Source organism: Brassica napus, chromosome A2 (assembly GCF_020379485.1).
Source record: "Brassica napus cultivar Da-Ae chromosome A2, Da-Ae, whole genome shotgun sequence".
In the NCBI taxonomy this organism is placed as follows: Eukaryota; Viridiplantae; Streptophyta; class Magnoliopsida; order Brassicales; family Brassicaceae; genus Brassica; species Brassica napus.
The window spans coordinates 868,414-885,448 of record NC_063435.1 but is presented as its reverse complement, the minus strand read 5'-3'; the positions used below and the strand labels follow the sequence as shown (position 1 = coordinate 885,448).

The window sequence follows — 17,035 nt, the reverse complement described above, 5'->3', positions numbered from 1 at the left end:
ATTATGTGTCTGTAAATAGTTCAGACGAATGGTCCTCGATAGGGATCTATCTTATAATGGGAAGAACAAAAGTGGCAAAACACAATGATAGAATATGAGGCTTTTGTAAACTTGGTGCTATTGTACAATTTTAAATCGTGTTAAATAGATGGTATTTTTCCCTTTTATTTTATTGGATACAATGTGATGTTTAAAACAAATGATAATAATTGCATAGAGTCTGCATAGAGTTGTTAAAGGATCAAATTTGGCAGCCGGACCATCTTCATTGATTGGGATCATATTATTCTTTCTTTGTGAACAATTTCATTTGACATGTTGTCATTTACAAAAAAAAAAAAAAATCATTTGACATGTACGAAAGCAATGTGGTTTCCCATCATCAAAAGTTACAAAAACGTAGCCGCTCGCCTTTTATCTGACTTTTCAGTTTGACCAGTATATTTCTTATTTTCTCTCTTTGTGTTTGTTCGGTCCAAACCTATTTTCTTGTGTTTATACAAAACAAAGTAAACTAATATGTGCCAAAGACGCGTCTATAGTCCATAAAAGCTCATTTTCTAGAACATGACGAATCCTCTTGACTCCAACCAAATATGTGACTTTTTTCGCTATCACCAACTCCTACGTTTTCAAGACTTGCCTTTTATTTCATTTGTTGACCCTTTTTATCATAGAGACCATTGCATTTCACTCCAATATAATATATTTGATTTTTTTTTATATATTTGATTTTTTTATACAAAGATAGAAGATGGTTTTTGTTTGATAAGCACAACAAGCAAAGAATAAAAAAGCTTACTGAAAACGAAAGGTACTAAAAACTCAGAAGTTTTCATTAGCATCAATCAAATTCAAGAATTTTAGCATAATCTTCTTATCTCTCTATAACACACAAACAGTATCTATCGTTTCCTCAGGCCAGCCTCACTAAAAATGCCCATTATAAAAAAGATAAATAAAAAAGAATGCGCGAGACCAAAATGTTTGCCTCTCATAAGCCCTGTTCGTTTGGTTGCCGCAGGTTTCGGCGGCAGCGGCAGCGGCAGCGTCAGCGGCGGCGGCAGCGTCAATGAGGACAGTTGTTGTTCGTTTCGCTGACGCTGACGCTGCCGCTGCCGCATATCATATCGCGACCGCAGGTTTTATCGGCGTCAGCCGCAGGACGCAGCGTTCGGACGCTGCCGCTGCCGTCGGTTCCTGCGTCAACGAAACGAACAAGAGTTGACGCAGAATGTTGACGCTGCCGCTGCCGCCGGTACCTGCGGCAACCAAACGAACAGCCCTATAGTCCCCATGGCGGGCTCATGTGTTCATACTGCTCTTCTCACGAGAAGCCATCTACATATCGTCGTATTTTCTGGCTATGATCCGTTGATGTAGTCAAGCAGAAGCCTATCGAGCTCAAAATGTTGACATAGAAGTTTCTGCAGCATCAACAATGACACCATCTCTTTTAAGGGCCATAAGAGAAGTAATGCAACCATTTGAAATCTACGTATGTAAAGAAGAATGTAACCTTGGTTACGGGTAAAGACGGTGCAGCGTCAACATAAAAGTCTGGGAACCGATGAACTTCTACACCCTTTTCATATAATATGTATGTGGGTAGCTGAGACATACCACCTATATTTATATTACACAAACACATCAGTTCCTTTACACAACAGAGAATCACTGTGTTTTCGAGTTTGTGAAGGACTATTACCGGCAAGAGATATTCCGAACTTTGATGCAGCATTAGGGAAAAGTCCAAGGTCTATGGTTCCAAAAGACAAAAGACTATTCGAGTACCTGAAGAATTGAACTAGTGTGTCAGTGTCTCTTAAGAAAAGAACAGTGAAATGGGGTGATGTTCTTTTCTAACACAAAGCTTACGTGATGGAGAGCTCGGGAAAGCACCGGCTTGAACGAACACACTTGGATGAACTACATGCATAGAATTCTACCTGCAAAAGGTGTGAAAAGGTTCATCATCACAAAAGTATCGTATACTCTCTCCGTTCCACCAAGATTTTTATTTGTTTCACAAAGATAGATGTGTTTTCAATGTAACTTTTTAGGTTGTTCACCCATTTTACCCACATCAATTGATACAATTAATATTGAAATAAATTGAATTCTTTTAAACCTATAGTATTAAACAGGGTTGTTATTAAAATGTGTAAGAAGCTCAAAACTTCTATCTTCGTGGTTTAACTGATAGAGATGTTTGCAGATCAGTATTTTGTGTCTTTATTGATTGACCATTACAGAAGAAAGAAAAAAAAAAGCAAAACTTAAATGCATAACAATAAAGGAACGTTATATGTATTATATCTAGCTTCATAGACACCATGCTATAATGGAAGCTATCTGCAAGCTCTATGGAAGGAACATTATTTAAGTTACCTAAAAACTAATCAGTGGTTTTTCAAACGTATCATCTACAATCACAACTTCATTAATTAGGAAAGAGCAACAACATTATCTAGTAGAAGAAGATAAAGCCATTAGCCACGTACCAACCAGTACTTAGTTGTGGTCCCATCTGATAACAAATCCTCCAACTGCATAGGTGTCAGCTTCTTCGCAGTTCCTGCAAACAATCAAACAATCCTATAAGCAATGCAACTTCTGATTCCACTTCACAGAAAGCAAAAGGCTTAGAACCTTCACTTACCTAACTTACTAAACGCTGGCTGTTGAGCTAAAAGATACACAACTGCAAAAACAAGACATTCAAATAAAAACTTTGTTGTGAATATCATAAAACTCAAAAAAAGCTTTTCTTTTTAATATTTATTAACTGTGAATCAACAAAGCCCCCACCTGAGAAAATGACACAGAACCAGATCGCAACTCGATAATCCATAACCAACGAAACCCCAATAAGAAAGATCTGTTGCATCCACAAAGACACACTCTGTATCAGAAAAAGTCTCACAAAGATCGTAATCACAAAGATCGTAATCACATACCTTAGCGTAGAGAAAGCTATCAGCAACGAAAGCCTCCCACGTCTCCTCCCTAACCATCTACCAACCACAATCGAAATCAAGTACGATACTTTTTTTTTTTAATTCGATCAAAATGCGAAGAGAGGAAACAAAAAGGTCAAACCTTTATAGCTGAGAACATGAGGAAGGCTAGAAAGGCTTGGAGTTCTCTGTCGAAGAGGCGGTGAGAGGTGTAGGGTGCGGCGGAGGCGCGGATCGGGAGGTAGGAGAAGAAGGCCATGAAGTGGAGGAAGTAGTATGGATCTGATACGATCTGGCTCGTTCTTTCGACTGCTCCTCCTCCTCCTCCTTCACGCTTCTTCTCCATTTTTTGCGAGTTTCGAAGGGATCGTGGAGAGGTTGCGAGTTAGTTTTGAGTCTGAGAAGATAGTAGACGTTACGTCGTTTTTGTGTGGTAAGAAACGGCAAGGTGTTTGTCTAGAGGATGTTGGGCATCTCATGTGTTGGTTCATTTGTCACACTCGGGCATTTCAGTTATCGGTTAGATTTTGGTTTATTTCATTTTTTTGTTCTAAAGTTACATGATCCGTTTTGAGTATTTAGATAATTTGATTCAATTTGGCTTTAATTATTTCAATTTTATGTTTGGTCCGAGTAACAAAATTAGGAACAAACTAATATCAGAAATAATTCCGAATCTAATTCAATTCAGGTTGCGTACGGTTTTTATATCATTGCAGCCACCTCTAGAGTTAAACACACACAAAACAAGAGATATGTGCATATTCATTTCTCATTTTGACAAGCATTGAAAATTTGCAAAACAACTAGACTCTTTTAAATGAAAACGCTTGAATCAATAATCGAATAACAAAACAATGGTAAGACGAAGGACACAAGACTATAATTGTTTAATCTTTGATGTTTTGAAGAATACATATTCCAATTTAAATGGATGAAACGAAAATAGAGTGTGTTCATCAACAAGACTCATAGAAACTGGTCTGAGTAACAGAATTAGACCAGCAAAGCAACAAAAAAAAAAAAAAAAAGGAATGAATCCATTTCCTCGAGTCTAGTCCTCTTATCGAGGCACGCTTAGGCCAAGCTCTGCAAGGATCACGAGAATTAACCAAAAATAGATAAGCACACTGGCCATCATCAAAAACATAAATTGTATAAGTTTGCTTTCACTAAAATACTACAAGAAGATAGGCATCTTTCATCTTCAACCCAATACAAGATTCTTATGACACACCTATTTGTGTTTATGTGAGACCACTGACCAAAGAACTTAAAAGTCTCTGCAATCACCAATAGTTCAACCAAAAGGACACTAAAGCAATCTGAAAACCGCAATAGATCATAATAATTTATTAAGTTCCGTTAGCTATCCAACTAAAGCAATCTCCTATACTAACATTGGCAAGATCAAACGAGAAAGGGGAGAAATAAAAGCTCTAGAGTATGTAAATCCAAACAAAGAGTAAACAAAAACAAAAAAGAGTAATTGCTTACAGATATACTAACAAAAGATTAGGGAGAATATCAAACTCCTGGGTTCGAACCGCAGATCATACCCTGAGACAACGACCTTGAATTCATCGAATCGATCCCCAGGCACGATGTCAGCCTAGCTGATGCCACCGCACTGTACAACGGAAGCAGCGACTGAAGCGACCCCAGCTGAGCAATCGGCCTGTCGAAAGTCAAAATTACAAACTAATCCCTTAGAAAAATGCAAACTTGAAGATAACCCATGAATCATAGAGCTGCAAGAACACTATATCACAGCTCAAAATTTGAAAATGAGAAAGAAAAAAAGTTAACAACCTTGCGAGTCCAGGCGAAGGAGGGACGCCGAGAAATGATGAAGCTGATTTGGGTCGGAGAGAGGGCTTGTTCGTTGCGGATCTAAAGATTGAGAACGCTGGTTTTGACAGAGATCGACATCGAGAAGCCATTTTCGCCGATAATGTGAAGCAGGAGGAAGTTTGATTTTGATTTCTAGGTCAAAGTGCGAGCAAGAAGACGGGTTTTCACGAGGTTTAACTGAAACGACACCGTTTTTGAGCAAAATAAAAGAATAGCAAGCTGTGCAACACTACTTCCACAAAACCACACAACGTTTAATTAACCGATCAACTATAGTATACAACTTTGCCTTCCGTCTAACGCCGTCTTTGATTCACTACACGTCGCCGTTATTCTAGACGTGTCTCACGTTTCATACAAGGAATCTCCTACATGACGTGTATAAGTTAACTGTACCTTATAACATGAAGATCACATAAACTCCAACTCTCGTAACGTAATTCTTATAATTATTATGGAATCTGTCGGGTCCAATCAAAGATCGACGTACGTTAGTTACAGAGACCGACGACATGTCTTGGCTCAGCCGGTGGCGGATCGGAAATCTTATATGTAATATTCCTTTATACAGAATATAATCTTACATCCATAGATTATTTGTTGGGGTTATAAATATAGGAAAATGAGATGGAAGAAGAAGCAACAACGTGTCCAATATGTCTAGACGATATTCAGGTCATTCAAAACGTAAACGGTGAATGTGTTGGAGGCGAGGAGGGAGAAAGATCGGTGGTGAAGTGTATGGTTTGCAAGAACAAAGTGCATGAAGAATGTATGGTATGCCGTTCACAGTGGCGAGGCAAAAATAGCTCTAGAAATAGTCCTAATTAATGCTGGTGGTAATAAAGAGAATAACAGTAATTGTTACTTGAATCTTGCTCCTCATGTCGATGAGGAGGATGATGGGGTTGGCACCGAGTCAACGGCCATGTTGAGGGAGTTGAAAATTTGATTGTTATAAGTTGCAAAAAAAAGTTTTAGTGTTATTTGATGTGTTAATTGTCAATACCATTTGCACACACAAAAAATTGTCAATGCCATTTGAAAAAAATAACATATATATACAAGTATTTAACAAGTGCAAGATTGTAGCTATATGTTACTTTGATATAGGTGTCGTGTTGGTTGGTAATTACCGCGTTATTTCTGTTTTTTATGTTTTATAATTCGTATATACAAGAGCAGATTCATTGATAGTATTTTAAGGGTATTTTCAAAAGCATTAAATAAACAATAACAATATAAGAACATATGAGGTGTATCAAAAATTTGAGATGGACAAAAGTTTTTTTATTAATTACAGATTTTTAGTGGATTTATTTCTTTTCTAATTATCCACAGAAAATCTTCAATAAAATAAAGTCTTTAAAGATAGAATAAAATTCCAATTAAATAAAGAACTTATTACAAATGGTATCACATGGCGCGTGATAAATTATTAACTCATCATGTAAATTTAAAATAACCGTTAAAACGGAACAGCAGAACCGTTGATGTTTTAACTTTTCAATTTTACCAATTCATTACATAACTACGAAAGCGGCAAGACTTTGTCGGAAGAATCTTTATCGTGCAGAAAAAGTAGTTGAGCTGAATTTCAGGATCTTCTTATGGCGACACAGACGAGACCCAGTTCGGTTAAGAACGAGCCACGCGATGGATCTTCTTCTCTTGCTTCCAGAGCCAAGATCGATCCGTCTTTTAAGGACAAGAAGAAGATCGCGACCACAAGCAAACCGATCATGTCGGATACCAAACCCAGATCCTCTGTTTCCACCGTCACGGTTAAATCTGAGGTATCAATCTCAAATCCTTTAAGGAATTAATTGTTAGATGTAAATTTTGGGAAAATTTTATTGTTAACTTAATTAGATCCATTGTAGATAGAACTTTTCAATGGGCAATGACAGATCGGATCTATAAAGCGTCTAATTACCGCCCAACAATTCTTGAACACTGATAAAAAAAAAATGAATTATGTTGTAAATTCTACACCGTGACGTGATTTTGGATATTTGGGTTTCTAGGTCGATCATACAACCAACTTGTAATATATTTTCTGCAAACTTTTTATGAAGGCAAAGCCCAAGAACGCTGTTAGCTCGGTGAAATCCACAGCAACAACATCTGCAGCAGCTAGCTTGGCGAAAGGTAAAGTCAAAAGAGAGAAGAAGGTTTATTCGTTAGCCGGACAAAAATATGATCCTCCTGAAGAGGTTAATACATATCTCTAAATATTTTCTCTATTAAGTTTCTTTGTAATCATGTTCTTGATTCTTGGTTTCTCTGTCTTTTGAATTTGCAGAGAGAGCCCTTGAGGATATTCTATGAATCATTATCTAAACAAATACCCGGAAGCGAAATGGCTGAGTTCTGGTAAAAAAAAAAAAAAAATATATATATATATATATATATATATATATATATATATTGACAAGTCTTTATGATGAGCTTAGAGAACAGTGTTCTTGGATCATTTTAGCATAAAACTTGAATGGTTTCTTGCCAATATCGTGGTTTCTAACAGGCTAATGGAACATGGAATGTTGTCTCCGGAAAAGGCGAAGCGAGCTCACGAGAAAAAGCTAAGGAAGATGAAGCAAATTCGAATGGGAACACCGGTTAAACCGACGCCATCATATTCTAAGAGTAAACCAGAGAGTTCTCAAAGACCATCAGCGTCCAAGAACAGCGGTTCGGATGCGAGAAAGAAGAAAAAAGCCGATGATAATGACGATGATGATGATTTCATCCTAAGCCCCAAGAGAACGAAAGTGTAGACTATACAAATTTAAATGACTCATTTCGTTATTTGAGACACATATCCAATAGTGGATGAGATCAACAACCTTCTAGTTATTTCTTACTGTTCATCGAATAAGTGAGGAAAGATTGTTTATGTAAGAATCCTCAGAATGTTGTCTGTGTAGAAGCAAAGAAACATGAGACACGGCTTTAGTAGATTCCTAACCTAACACTTCCCAGTCTTTTCAATAGGAATGCGTACGTTGAGCAATTCTTTATACGATTACGAATCTCCGTACGACTTTGATAGACTCATAGACTTCATGCTTATTAAAAGCTGATGCTAACTTTGATTACAGTCTTTTGTACTTGTGTTGTAACATGTAAAGAAAGCAGAACAAGACCACATATTGTAACAAACAACTCAAGAAAACTATATTAATTAGTACATTAGAATCAGGCTATACCAATGAACAAACCCTAAAAATACGAATCCATAACACGTACGTACGTCTACAATATGCCTCAACTCAAATTCGTAGTAGTATCATCCCGTTCAAATTTCCAAACAAATAAAACTATACACAATGACAGTTCAAAACATACACTTTTAAATATTATCTTAAACAACTTTTACATATTTTGGCTATATATATAACGCTCTTAGAGGACCTAAAACAACTTTAGTTACACAGACAAAATTATTACCTACAAATCAAATTCAGAACGTTTTGCCTGCAATAACTCGTTTGGAAGTTACTCATCAAGGACACTGTGTGGTTATATCGTGAGCCAGGCAATCGCATGTGACAAACAAGAAGCAGGACTGAAGCTGTGATAGTCAGACACTCAATATCTTCACTATCATTGAATATCTTCTTATATACACTCCTTTTCAGATCATTTTTATAAATGATACAAAATTTTGATAACATCAATTATAAATATATAAAATAAATTATTTTAAATACGTTTTATAGTGCATATAAACATATATTAAATAAAGTTGGATAGTTAGTAAATGGGAGTGTTTTGAATGAGAAAGATCGAAATTGATTTAAATATGTTTTCCAAAATTTGTCATGCTTAACATTCCTCCCATAACTAAGGGCATCTCCATTCCTACTCCATTTTTTCCTCTAAAATGGAGTAAAAGTAAATATGGAGTAAGGAATGCTTCAACCCAACTCCATATCTCACTCCATAATGAAATTTACTCTATAAATGGAGTAATCTTTTTTTTGTTTGTTCTTAATGGAGTGAGAAATGAAGTAGGGTTAGAACAATTTTACTCCATTTTCACTTTTACTCCATTTTGAAGGAAAAAATGGAGTTTTACATTGGAGATGCTCTAAAGTCGTAGAATTAATGAATCCAAACGCCAACCATTTGCGTGTTTCGGTGACCACTAACTTTGTAAAGCAAACACGTGTTAATTAAGAATTAATGTCCACATACATTGAAAGTTTCTAAAGCAAAAAACGTTTTTATTACGGATGTATTTAATATAGTATTTAAAAAGATTTGTAATTATTTGATTTTTAATGTTAAAATTATCTTGGATGAATTGTGAATGTTTTTATCACTTTAATTCGAACATTTTATATTTTCAATTTAAATCGTATGACTTTTTCAGTTAAATAATTCCATCAAAATGCCTTAAGATTATAACAAATTGATGTCCATTACTTGAAATAATAATAATGGACATAAAATTTATCATTTTAAAAATTTATTTTAAATAACATGTAATTTATCATTTTAATAGTTAAATTTCAAATTAAATATACCCCAGAGTAAATGTCCACATACGTGGTAGTTGTGTAAAGCAAAAACGTGTTATAGTTAAGAGTAAATGTCTTACACCTCGAGGTATTCCATTTTTCTTCCTTTTGGCAATTATGTTGCTCCCCAATGATTCATAAACAAGATATAGTACATCGAGTAGGGAATAAAAACGACTTACCTCCATATCAACTCAAATTTAATCATATTCTTATTCTTCTGAGCTGAGTAAACTTCGATATATATATATATATATATATATATATATATATATATATACATATTCTTATTTGGGGTTCACCCCCAAATAATTACGATTTTTAATCCCACGAGGAGAACACAAAGCAAGAAAGTGTCTCTTTCCTGTATCAAAAAAAGCTGAAGATGAAGATAATGTCATTTTCCAAAAGGCTTATTTTGGAATTTTTTAAATATTTGGACTTTACAGTCTGTATGCCTAATAATACCATACTTGGAATACATTGATATTTGGTTTTGTCTGCCTATATAATTACAAATAATAATCACCCAAAAATAAAGAAACACAGGTACAATGTTTTCTATCCTTGTTTTTCTATCATTTTGCTAATTATTCATAAATATATTGTTAATTAATTGTTGTCTTTTGAGTACACCTACAAATATATATTAATCTTAGTAATATATGATCACTCGCATTACATCTTGTTTGCATTAATCTTGTTTTCAGTTTCCTAGCATTAGAGATGTCAAACTGGGTACTGTCCCGCGGGCCTGGCCCAGAAGGGTTTGTTGCGGGGCGGGTATGGGCCTAGGGATTCATGACCCGCAAAAAAGCGGGCCTTGCGGGACTGGGCTTGTTTGATACCGGGTCTAAAGCGGGACGGCCCGCATCAACCGCGGGAAGGCCCACATGTACCGCATCTAGATGCTTCGTCGTTTCCGTTGCCCTTTCACCTGAAAATGAAAAGTTTAATATCTACTGAAATGACCATTGCAGATGTGTCGTCTCTTCTTGTTAAGGAGGAGACTGCATTCCCTTTGAGACAAGACTCTTCACTAGTGAGTTCTCATTCTTTGTGTACAAGTCAGTAATTGTACCAACCGAAGAACACATCCTTGCTTCATGTTCTGTTTTTTATTGTCTAAAGCGGGTCTGTTTGTGTTCATTGTTATGTCTTTGATTCACTGTATCTTTGCTTTCATTTAACAACAGTGTTGACCTTAAGCATTTTTTCTTTTTGGTTTCAGATTCCAGGAGAACCCAATATATCTTATATAGCCTCTGTTCCCTGGAGAGACTAGAGTTGATCAATTGGTGGAGATCATTAAGGCAATAAAACGATTGTGGTTTTTGTTTTCTTTCCTGTTAGATTCTCAGAGTTTGTCTCTGACATGTAGTTCTTATATATTCTATGAATTGTCTCTGATTTGTCTTCTTTTTTTTTGTTTGTGTTTTGAGTGCCAGCACCATCGCCATTTGTAGTCTAAAGTCGATCTTTGTGTTTTAACTTAGTTAAGAAGTTGTTGTGATCAAAGAGAACATGTGTTGTGGCTCTTTGATGATTCTGTTTATGTATAAACAATCAAATTATCTATTTATTTTGTTGAATTAAAAAATAACCCACAATCTCAGATCACTTCATTTAGTTGTTATTCATCAGGTCCAAGATCTTTCATTGAAGTCACTAGCCAAAAACTACTTTTAATTTGTTGGATTATTACATTTCAAAATGTAAGAGTTTTGAAGCTTAAATCATCTTACCATGGTTTTAGATTACCTCCTTCATCATCAGTCCTTGGAGGTTTTCAAAAATGTACTTCATTCTTCATATTCTACATGCTGCACTCCTTTCGCGTCCAGCCCGCGGGATGGCTTGTAAGGGACTGTGCACTTGGGCGGTACGGGATCGGGCCGACCTTTTGGAGACCGCAGCCCGCGCGGGACGGACCCGCCTGGACCCGCGAGATGACAAGCCCGCAGCGGTACGGGACGGGACGGGACGGACCAACCTGTTTGACATCTCTACCTAGCATTACAGAACCTTTTATAAAGCTTGCATTAATAATCTTAGTTATATATGATCACTAGCATATAAAGTTTGCATTAATCTTTCAGTTTCCTAGCATTACAGAACCTTTTATTGTGCTGTATTTTGTCTCCAGGAATTTGTATAGTTCTTCCTGGCTCTTGGCTCCGGGGATATTCGATACTCGTCGGCTTAGGATCCCAAATCTGTATCCCTCCTTTGTTATAAATCAAAGCAAGCTTTAGTGTGAAAAAAAAAAGTTATATATGATCACTAGAAAATGAATATACTAGATTCTTATTCTGAAACGAGCGCCAACGAAACAAACGCTAGCGTCGTTATTGCAAGTAGTTATGTGTGTTTCACAAGAAACCCGTCCTTGTAGGTACGCAAATACGGCCCCATGATTGAACAAATTGATGTTCTTGAAGTTTCTCTCTTTACATACTTCTTTTCTTTATGTCTCTCTGTGAGATTGGGTTCAACTCTAAACTAATTAATATGCATTGATTGATAGCATTGACCCAAACATGTCTTAGTTATCATATTACAAGCGTTAAAACTCATTTATAATTGTAATACAAACTCAAATCTTTATTATATGGTATTGGTACATATCCTCCGAAATGAAATCAGTACAATAATCACACTGTTTGATGCGAAGTTTCACACTCCCTGTTCAAAACAAATTTATAACTACTATATTGATTCACGTTAATTTATTATATATTATTCTAGATTGGTTAATTATAACTTTATATATAATGTTAACACGACCAGTTGAAATCATTAGTCTTACCAGTGTATTTCTACTTAAATCTTACTGTAGGACCATTAATAAACTATATATAAGTCTGTTTAACCATGATCTTCGAGGCATATATATATGGTTAAGACGAATTCCTAATTAGCCTTACTTTTGCTTACAACTAAACTAAGAAATGCAACTAGAAATTTCGCATGATTATTTCCATGACATTCAAAATCTGAAGACAATAAATTAAGTATGCAACTAAGGGCCTGACTGGTTTAACCGCAGCGGTTGCGGTTGCGGTTACGGGAGTTTGCGGATGCGGGTGGTTGCGGTTTCTAGCGGTTTTAAGAGATTTGTACGACTGATTCTGCGGTTAGAAATTTGTGCGTTTGCGGGATACTTATGACTGGTTAACTACCAAATGCAGCAGCTGTTAAATAATAAATTAATAATATTTACATTTTATACAATTATAAAAATATCAAAAATAATAATATTATAATAAATATAAAATTTATATTTAGAAAGTTATAGTTTAAATTTTTTAAAAATATAGAAAATATTTTTATTTTAAAGTTTTATAATATTAATTAAAATTTAATTGATATATTTTAGCATTTTTATAATTTCACTTTAATTTTTTTATTGAATTTTTTTATTTTTGTATTTATATTGTTTTGGAAAAAAAATAATTTTTTTTTATCCTCCCGCAAACGCCCGCAACCGCAAACGCTAGCTGGAACCAGCTTTTGAATTTATGAGGTTCAGAGCGATTTGGAGCGATTTGGAGCGGTTTAGAGCGGTTTGAGCGATTGTTGCAAAACGCCAGCAACCGCTACTAACTGCAAAAGCTGCGTTTGCGGGTGGTAGCGGGAAAACCAGTCATACCCTAAGTAATATGTTAATTCTAAATCAAAAAGAAAAATGTCATCATGGCTTTATCTTATCTCGTAGATACATCGATTAGCTAGCATGCATATGCAAATACGTATATGTGTATGTAAATGCGAATGTATTATATATATCAATGTTCTTGTCATGGTAAAAGACAATTAAATAGTAAAACTTGGGTAAAGTTTTCAGTGTCACACAAATAATACAGAAAGGATAAATGAATAAATAAAAGCTTGTCTCACCTTGTTCTCCACGGATACAAATTTCATACCCGGCCGGGACAAAGACGTTGGCCTAGTTACTTCAGTATTGTCACTCTGATTGTGGTGTCCAGACCCCCAAAGATATCAAAGCAAACAGTGACTGCCAGTGTGTTGTTTTATTTATACTAATAATAATAAATATATTTATAAAAAAATATAGAGTGGGTCTATACGAAAAAACAAAATAAATATAGAGCCATTGGGTCCATTCCCTTTATTGCATTGTTTTGGTCCCATTCCCTCTCCACAATTCTAACACGTCCAAAATTATTTATGCATTATAAATATTTTGAGTGATTGAGAAGAAATGATAAGACAAAGATTTTACCAACACATTTCTTCTTCTTATATCAAAGTTGGGTTCTCTCTCGTTTCTTCATCGCTTCACTAGCTACCTTGTTTTCTTTTCTCATTTTGAATAGTTCTCAAACCTTTATTTTCATCTAGACACTACAAAATATAGTGCAATTCCCTAGCAAATCGTCATTTTCTAATATTTGCATTAGTCTCAGGATCCAAAATGGTTTCATCAGTTTCAAAGAGTACGTCCACTGATGAATACGACGACACCATCCACAAGGAGAGAGTGTCTCAGCTTCACAGCCCCTACTCATCGTCTGACTTAGTGAGCCAAGAGATCAAAGCAGAGCAAACCGATAATTCTAAGAAGACCAAAAGGGTTAAAGATTCCGGTAGACATCCGGTTTATCACGGCGTGAGGATGAGGAACTGGGGAAAATGGGTTTCCGAGATTCGTGAGCCGAGGAAGAAGTCACGTATCTGGCTCGGAACGTTCCCGACGCCGGAGATGGCGGCGCGTGCGCACGACGTGGCGGCTTTGAGCATCAAAGGAAGCTCGGCTATACTGAACTTCCCTGAACTTGTTGAGTCATTCCCTAGACCCGTCTCCCTAAGCCCTCGAGACATTCAGACAGCTGCCCTTAAAGCAGCACAGATGGAGCCAACGACGTCGTTTGCTTCTTCATCATCGTCTTCTACTTCTTCGCTTGAGTCTCTCGTGTTGGTGATGGACCTCTCGAGGACTGAGGCAGAGGAGCTGGGAGAGATCGTGGAGCTGCCAAGTCTCGGACCGAGTTACGACGTTAACGTTGGAAACGAGTTTGTGTTCTCTGACTCAGTAGACTACTGTTTTTATCCTCCACCGTGGGGTGAGTTGTCGGAAGATAGTTACGGTTACAACCAAGTCTTGTCATGGGATCTCTAACGACGTTTTTGGTCAATTTATTTTTTGTATCATCATTATTGTAACCATTTTCATGTTCAATAACGTTTTTGAACCCTATTTCGTTTTTTGATTTCGTGGTGTAAGGGTTTTTTCTTCAGTGCGTTTGTGAGCTCCATACTGAAATACGTGTACAAAACTCTATTTGTGTTTTTATTTATATTAATATCGGTTTGGTTTTTGAAAAAGAAGTGGAAAAACGTGATTTTTTTGTAAGTATCATCAAGTGAATAAGCGAAAATAAAAAGTCCACTGACTTTATGGTATTGCAATAGTACAAAATCATTAAGAGTTATAAACTGTTGCCTGTTTTTTGTTTTCCTCTTTTAACCATTAACTAATACTATAAATTAGATTCTAACAATCATTCAATTTTGTTTGGTCGGAATAGTTGGAATGGAGAATTGAGAGCTAGTAAAACAAAACAAAAAACACAAAGCGAGGGCAACTTGTCCAAGCTGACGAAAACATTATAAGCCACATATACATACATGCAATTAATATATTGAATTTCTGGGCTAAAATCCATGCAATATATTGTTATACAACTCGTCTAATTTAATTAGAACTGAAAAGATAATAGCTGATTATAAAAGCAGATCTGATTAGCTAGTTAAAAATCTAAATGAGAGTGATTTTTACTTTAAAACTGTAAGGATAACAACGTGATGGTGATCTAGTGAAACACGATTTTTGGGATGTTAAATAACTTCGATTCGAAAATGCCCCATTACATTTTATAGTGTAGTCACGCGGATATAGACCTATTGTACCTCTATTTAATTTTTTTTTTGATTAGTTTGGATCTTTCCGTAAATAAGAGATATCTCTAGTTTAATAAAAAGAAATATAAAGATGTTATTAGAGAAAAGCTCAGTTTAATTAAATAACTAAAAGGGGATCGTTGATTACTCCTAAAATAAACATACTTTATACTATATCTGTATGTGAATGGTCCTTAAATGAGGAGGATAAAGAATGTGACATGTCTAGTCCTGTCACATTTACATCTTTTCAATTTTCATTATCTTTTCAAGAACATTATAAGTTGACAATCATGAAAAAGAGCTGTGGTGATTTTTTAAATTACTCGTCCTAAAGTGGAATACCCATGAAATCAATCTGTCTAAGTCATTCTGTTATGCTAGTTAAGGTTACGTATCCAGTGTTTTTCAAACCCCGAAATTAAAAGGAAAAATTGGTAAAAAAGGACACTCTCAACTCCAATTTGTCTCAATAAGATTTTGTCTAAGATTTTTTGTTGTTTTAAGATTTTAATTACTATTAATACGATTATACCCTTAGATTAATCAATTTCAACTTAATTAAAATATATAATGTAAAATAGAAAAAAGAGAACACAGTTAACCTAAATCTATTATTCTCTTCTAGCGTCTTCTCCGCCAAGAGCTTCTTCCTCTCTTCAATGGCGATTTGTTCTTCTTCGAACGGTTAAATCCGTCTGTCTCTCTTCTATATTTATGCTTAGTTGTTCATATGCAGTAAACTGTCTAGCAAATCTGAACAGAATTTGCCATGTTTGCATCCGCTACAAAGTTTCTACAGAAGCTCTAGAGCAATATATTATGCTCGGTATGGTTTAAGTGTTTCAGTATCAATGATTTGTACATTAGTGATACACTTTTTGTTGAGTTTGTCAATTTGATTCTGATATTTCTCAATGAATCAAGTTGTATTCTTTTCTTTGCTTGTCAGTGTTTTGGTTCAAGTCTTGGTTAAAACGTTTCGGCGGAAAATCTCCTCAAGGTATTGAAGTTTATCAGAAACTAGTGGGATCGGTTTATGGATGGTGTATGTTTCTTTTCAAGAATTTCAAAGATACAGAACCATGAGCGCGAGAGACTGTGTGGTCCTCCATGGTTAAAAATATGATACGCATTAATGATCCAACGTCTGACATCACTGTTTCTGATATTAAATAAGACAGTGCAGGGGATCTTCTTAGTTGTTCATATGCGGTACTTGACAAGGTTAGTAGCATTCCAAACAATCTTTTTTCTTCTCTTTACAGACAAAAATTAGTATAACATTTTTCTCTCTTGTTTACTGCAGACAAACTCTATTGACGGAACAGTTCCAGAAGAAGTTATGTTTCAGAGTGAGGTGAAGAAGCTACAACAGGAGCAGTTCAGGCCAGCAGAGCAAGTTTCAATTTCATCACAAGAGATGCTGCAGTACATCGTCTTGGAGTGAAACATGATCGTACATGAGCGATCTATTGTACCAGCAAGACCTCTAAAACAGCTTTGCCTTCCATTTTTTTCTTCTGGGCACCAACAGCTTTGCCTTCCAAATGCACGTTTCTTCACTCTTTTTTTTGTCCTGATCCATATTATCATCATTACTTCCCGAACAAACAAAATGTTACCAAGTAATCAATTAGTTGTATCTTGTAAGCTTTTGTTTCCTTGTTCATGATCCAACTTTTGTAACCGTCACAAAAATGAGCAAGTAATTCTCAATGTACATGAAATGGTTTTGTTCAACTGAAACTTCAAGTTTTTTCA

General features: G+C 35.6%; 5 protein-coding genes and 1 long non-coding RNA gene across 8 annotated transcripts; 4 read left to right on the top strand and 2 right to left on the bottom strand.

Annotated features, from left to right (window-relative positions):
* Positions 1-813: 813 nt before the first annotated feature.
* On the bottom strand, positions 814-3,342 carry LOC106383602 (thioredoxin-related transmembrane protein 2 homolog). Its single transcript, XM_013823684.3, has 10 exons — positions 3,103-3,342; positions 2,961-3,017; positions 2,812-2,881; positions 2,663-2,704; positions 2,505-2,578; positions 1,879-1,949; positions 1,709-1,794; positions 1,520-1,626; positions 1,291-1,427; positions 814-999 (listed from the first exon to the last, which is right to left on the bottom strand). Exons 1-9 carry the CDS (start codon positions 3,304-3,306, stop codon positions 1,365-1,367), a joined length of 774 nt encoding a protein of 257 aa, XP_013679138.1. The 5' UTR covers positions 3,307-3,342; the 3' UTR covers positions 814-999; positions 1,291-1,364.
* Positions 3,343-3,821: 479 nt separating this feature from the next.
* Positions 3,822-5,026, bottom strand: BNAA02G35030D (protein NONRESPONDING TO OXYLIPINS 2, mitochondrial). 3 transcript variants are annotated; one of them, XM_013857107.3, is made up of 3 exons: positions 4,773-5,026; positions 4,458-4,638; positions 3,822-4,049 (listed from the first exon to the last, which is right to left on the bottom strand). In XM_013857107.3, the coding sequence occupies exons 1-2, from the start codon at positions 4,901-4,903 to the stop codon at positions 4,488-4,490; spliced, it is 282 nt and encodes a 93-aa protein (XP_013712561.1). In that variant the 5' UTR covers positions 4,904-5,026; the 3' UTR covers positions 3,822-4,049; positions 4,458-4,487. The 3 variants fall into 3 exon arrangements, with proteins under 3 accessions (XP_013712561.1, XP_013712568.1, XP_013712578.1); XM_013857114.3 differs by having other exon boundaries at positions 4,470-4,638; XM_013857124.3 differs by having other exon boundaries at positions 4,520-4,638.
* A 1,188-nt stretch (positions 5,027-6,214) lies between these two features.
* Positions 6,215-7,791, top strand: LOC106383591. The gene is made up of 4 exons (XM_013823675.3): positions 6,215-6,610; positions 6,893-7,030; positions 7,120-7,190; positions 7,342-7,791. The coding sequence occupies exons 1-4, from the start codon at positions 6,425-6,427 to the stop codon at positions 7,592-7,594; spliced, it is 648 nt and encodes a 215-aa protein (XP_013679129.1). The 5' UTR covers positions 6,215-6,424; the 3' UTR covers positions 7,595-7,791.
* A 2,281-nt stretch (positions 7,792-10,072) lies between these two features.
* On the top strand, positions 10,073-10,921 carry LOC125581780. The gene is made up of 2 exons (XR_007319471.1): positions 10,073-10,385; positions 10,575-10,921. It is a non-coding gene; the product is annotated as an uncharacterized LOC125581780 (long non-coding RNA).
* A 2,377-nt stretch (positions 10,922-13,298) lies between these two features.
* LOC106416236 (dehydration-responsive element-binding protein 3-like) lies at positions 13,299-14,625 on the top strand. The gene has a single exon (XM_048747759.1). The coding sequence runs from the start codon at positions 13,785-13,787 to the stop codon at positions 14,487-14,489; it is 705 nt and encodes a 234-aa protein (XP_048603716.1). The 5' UTR covers positions 13,299-13,784; the 3' UTR covers positions 14,490-14,625.
* Positions 14,626-15,755: 1,130 nt separating this feature from the next.
* Positions 15,756-17,035, top strand: LOC106416215. Its single transcript, XM_013857063.3, has 4 exons — positions 15,756-16,100; positions 16,224-16,274; positions 16,452-16,498; positions 16,581-17,035. The coding sequence occupies exons 1-4, from the start codon at positions 15,989-15,991 to the stop codon at positions 16,719-16,721; spliced, it is 351 nt and encodes a 116-aa protein (XP_013712517.1). The 5' UTR covers positions 15,756-15,988; the 3' UTR covers positions 16,722-17,035.

What these genes read in the sequence shown, in the direction of transcription:
- LOC106383602 (XM_013823684.3), bottom strand. Translation starts at nt 3,306, where the DNA reads ATGGAGAAGAAGCGTGAAGGAGGAGGAGGAGGAGCAGTCGAAAGAACG. An exon ending in ATAGCTTTCTCTACGCTAAG is followed by an intron (nt 2,882 to 2,960) that starts GTATGTGATTAC and finishes TGGATGCAACAG; the next exon opens with ATCTTTCTTATTGGGGTTTC. An exon ending in CGTCTTTACCCGTAACCAAG is followed by an intron (nt 1,428 to 1,519) that starts GTTACATTCTTC and finishes TTGATGCTGCAG; the next exon opens with AAACTTCTATGTCAACATTT.
- BNAA02G35030D (XM_013857107.3), bottom strand. Translation starts at nt 4,903, where the DNA reads ATGGCTTCTCGATGTCGATCTCTGTCAAAACCAGCGTTCTCAATCTTT. An exon ending in CCTTCGCCTGGACTCGCAAG is followed by an intron (nt 4,639 to 4,772) that starts GTTGTTAACTTT and finishes GACTTTCGACAG; the next exon opens with GCCGATTGCTCAGCTGGGGT.
- LOC106383591 (XM_013823675.3), top strand. Translation starts at nt 6,425, where the DNA reads ATGGCGACACAGACGAGACCCAGTTCGGTTAAGAACGAGCCACGCGAT. An exon ending in CCGTCACGGTTAAATCTGAG is followed by an intron (nt 6,611 to 6,892) that starts GTATCAATCTCA and finishes CTTTTTATGAAG; the next exon opens with GCAAAGCCCAAGAACGCTGT. An exon ending in AATATGATCCTCCTGAAGAG is followed by an intron (nt 7,031 to 7,119) that starts GTTAATACATAT and finishes TTGAATTTGCAG; the next exon opens with AGAGAGCCCTTGAGGATATT.
- LOC106416236 (XM_048747759.1), top strand. Translation starts at nt 13,785, where the DNA reads ATGGTTTCATCAGTTTCAAAGAGTACGTCCACTGATGAATACGACGAC.
- LOC106416215 (XM_013857063.3), top strand. Translation starts at nt 15,989, where the DNA reads ATGCTTAGTTGTTCATATGCAGTAAACTGTCTAGCAAATCTGAACAGA. An exon ending in AGAGCAATATATTATGCTCG is followed by an intron (nt 16,101 to 16,223) that starts GTATGGTTTAAG and finishes TTTGCTTGTCAG; the next exon opens with TGTTTTGGTTCAAGTCTTGG. An exon ending in CATATGCGGTACTTGACAAG is followed by an intron (nt 16,499 to 16,580) that starts GTTAGTAGCATT and finishes TGTTTACTGCAG; the next exon opens with ACAAACTCTATTGACGGAAC.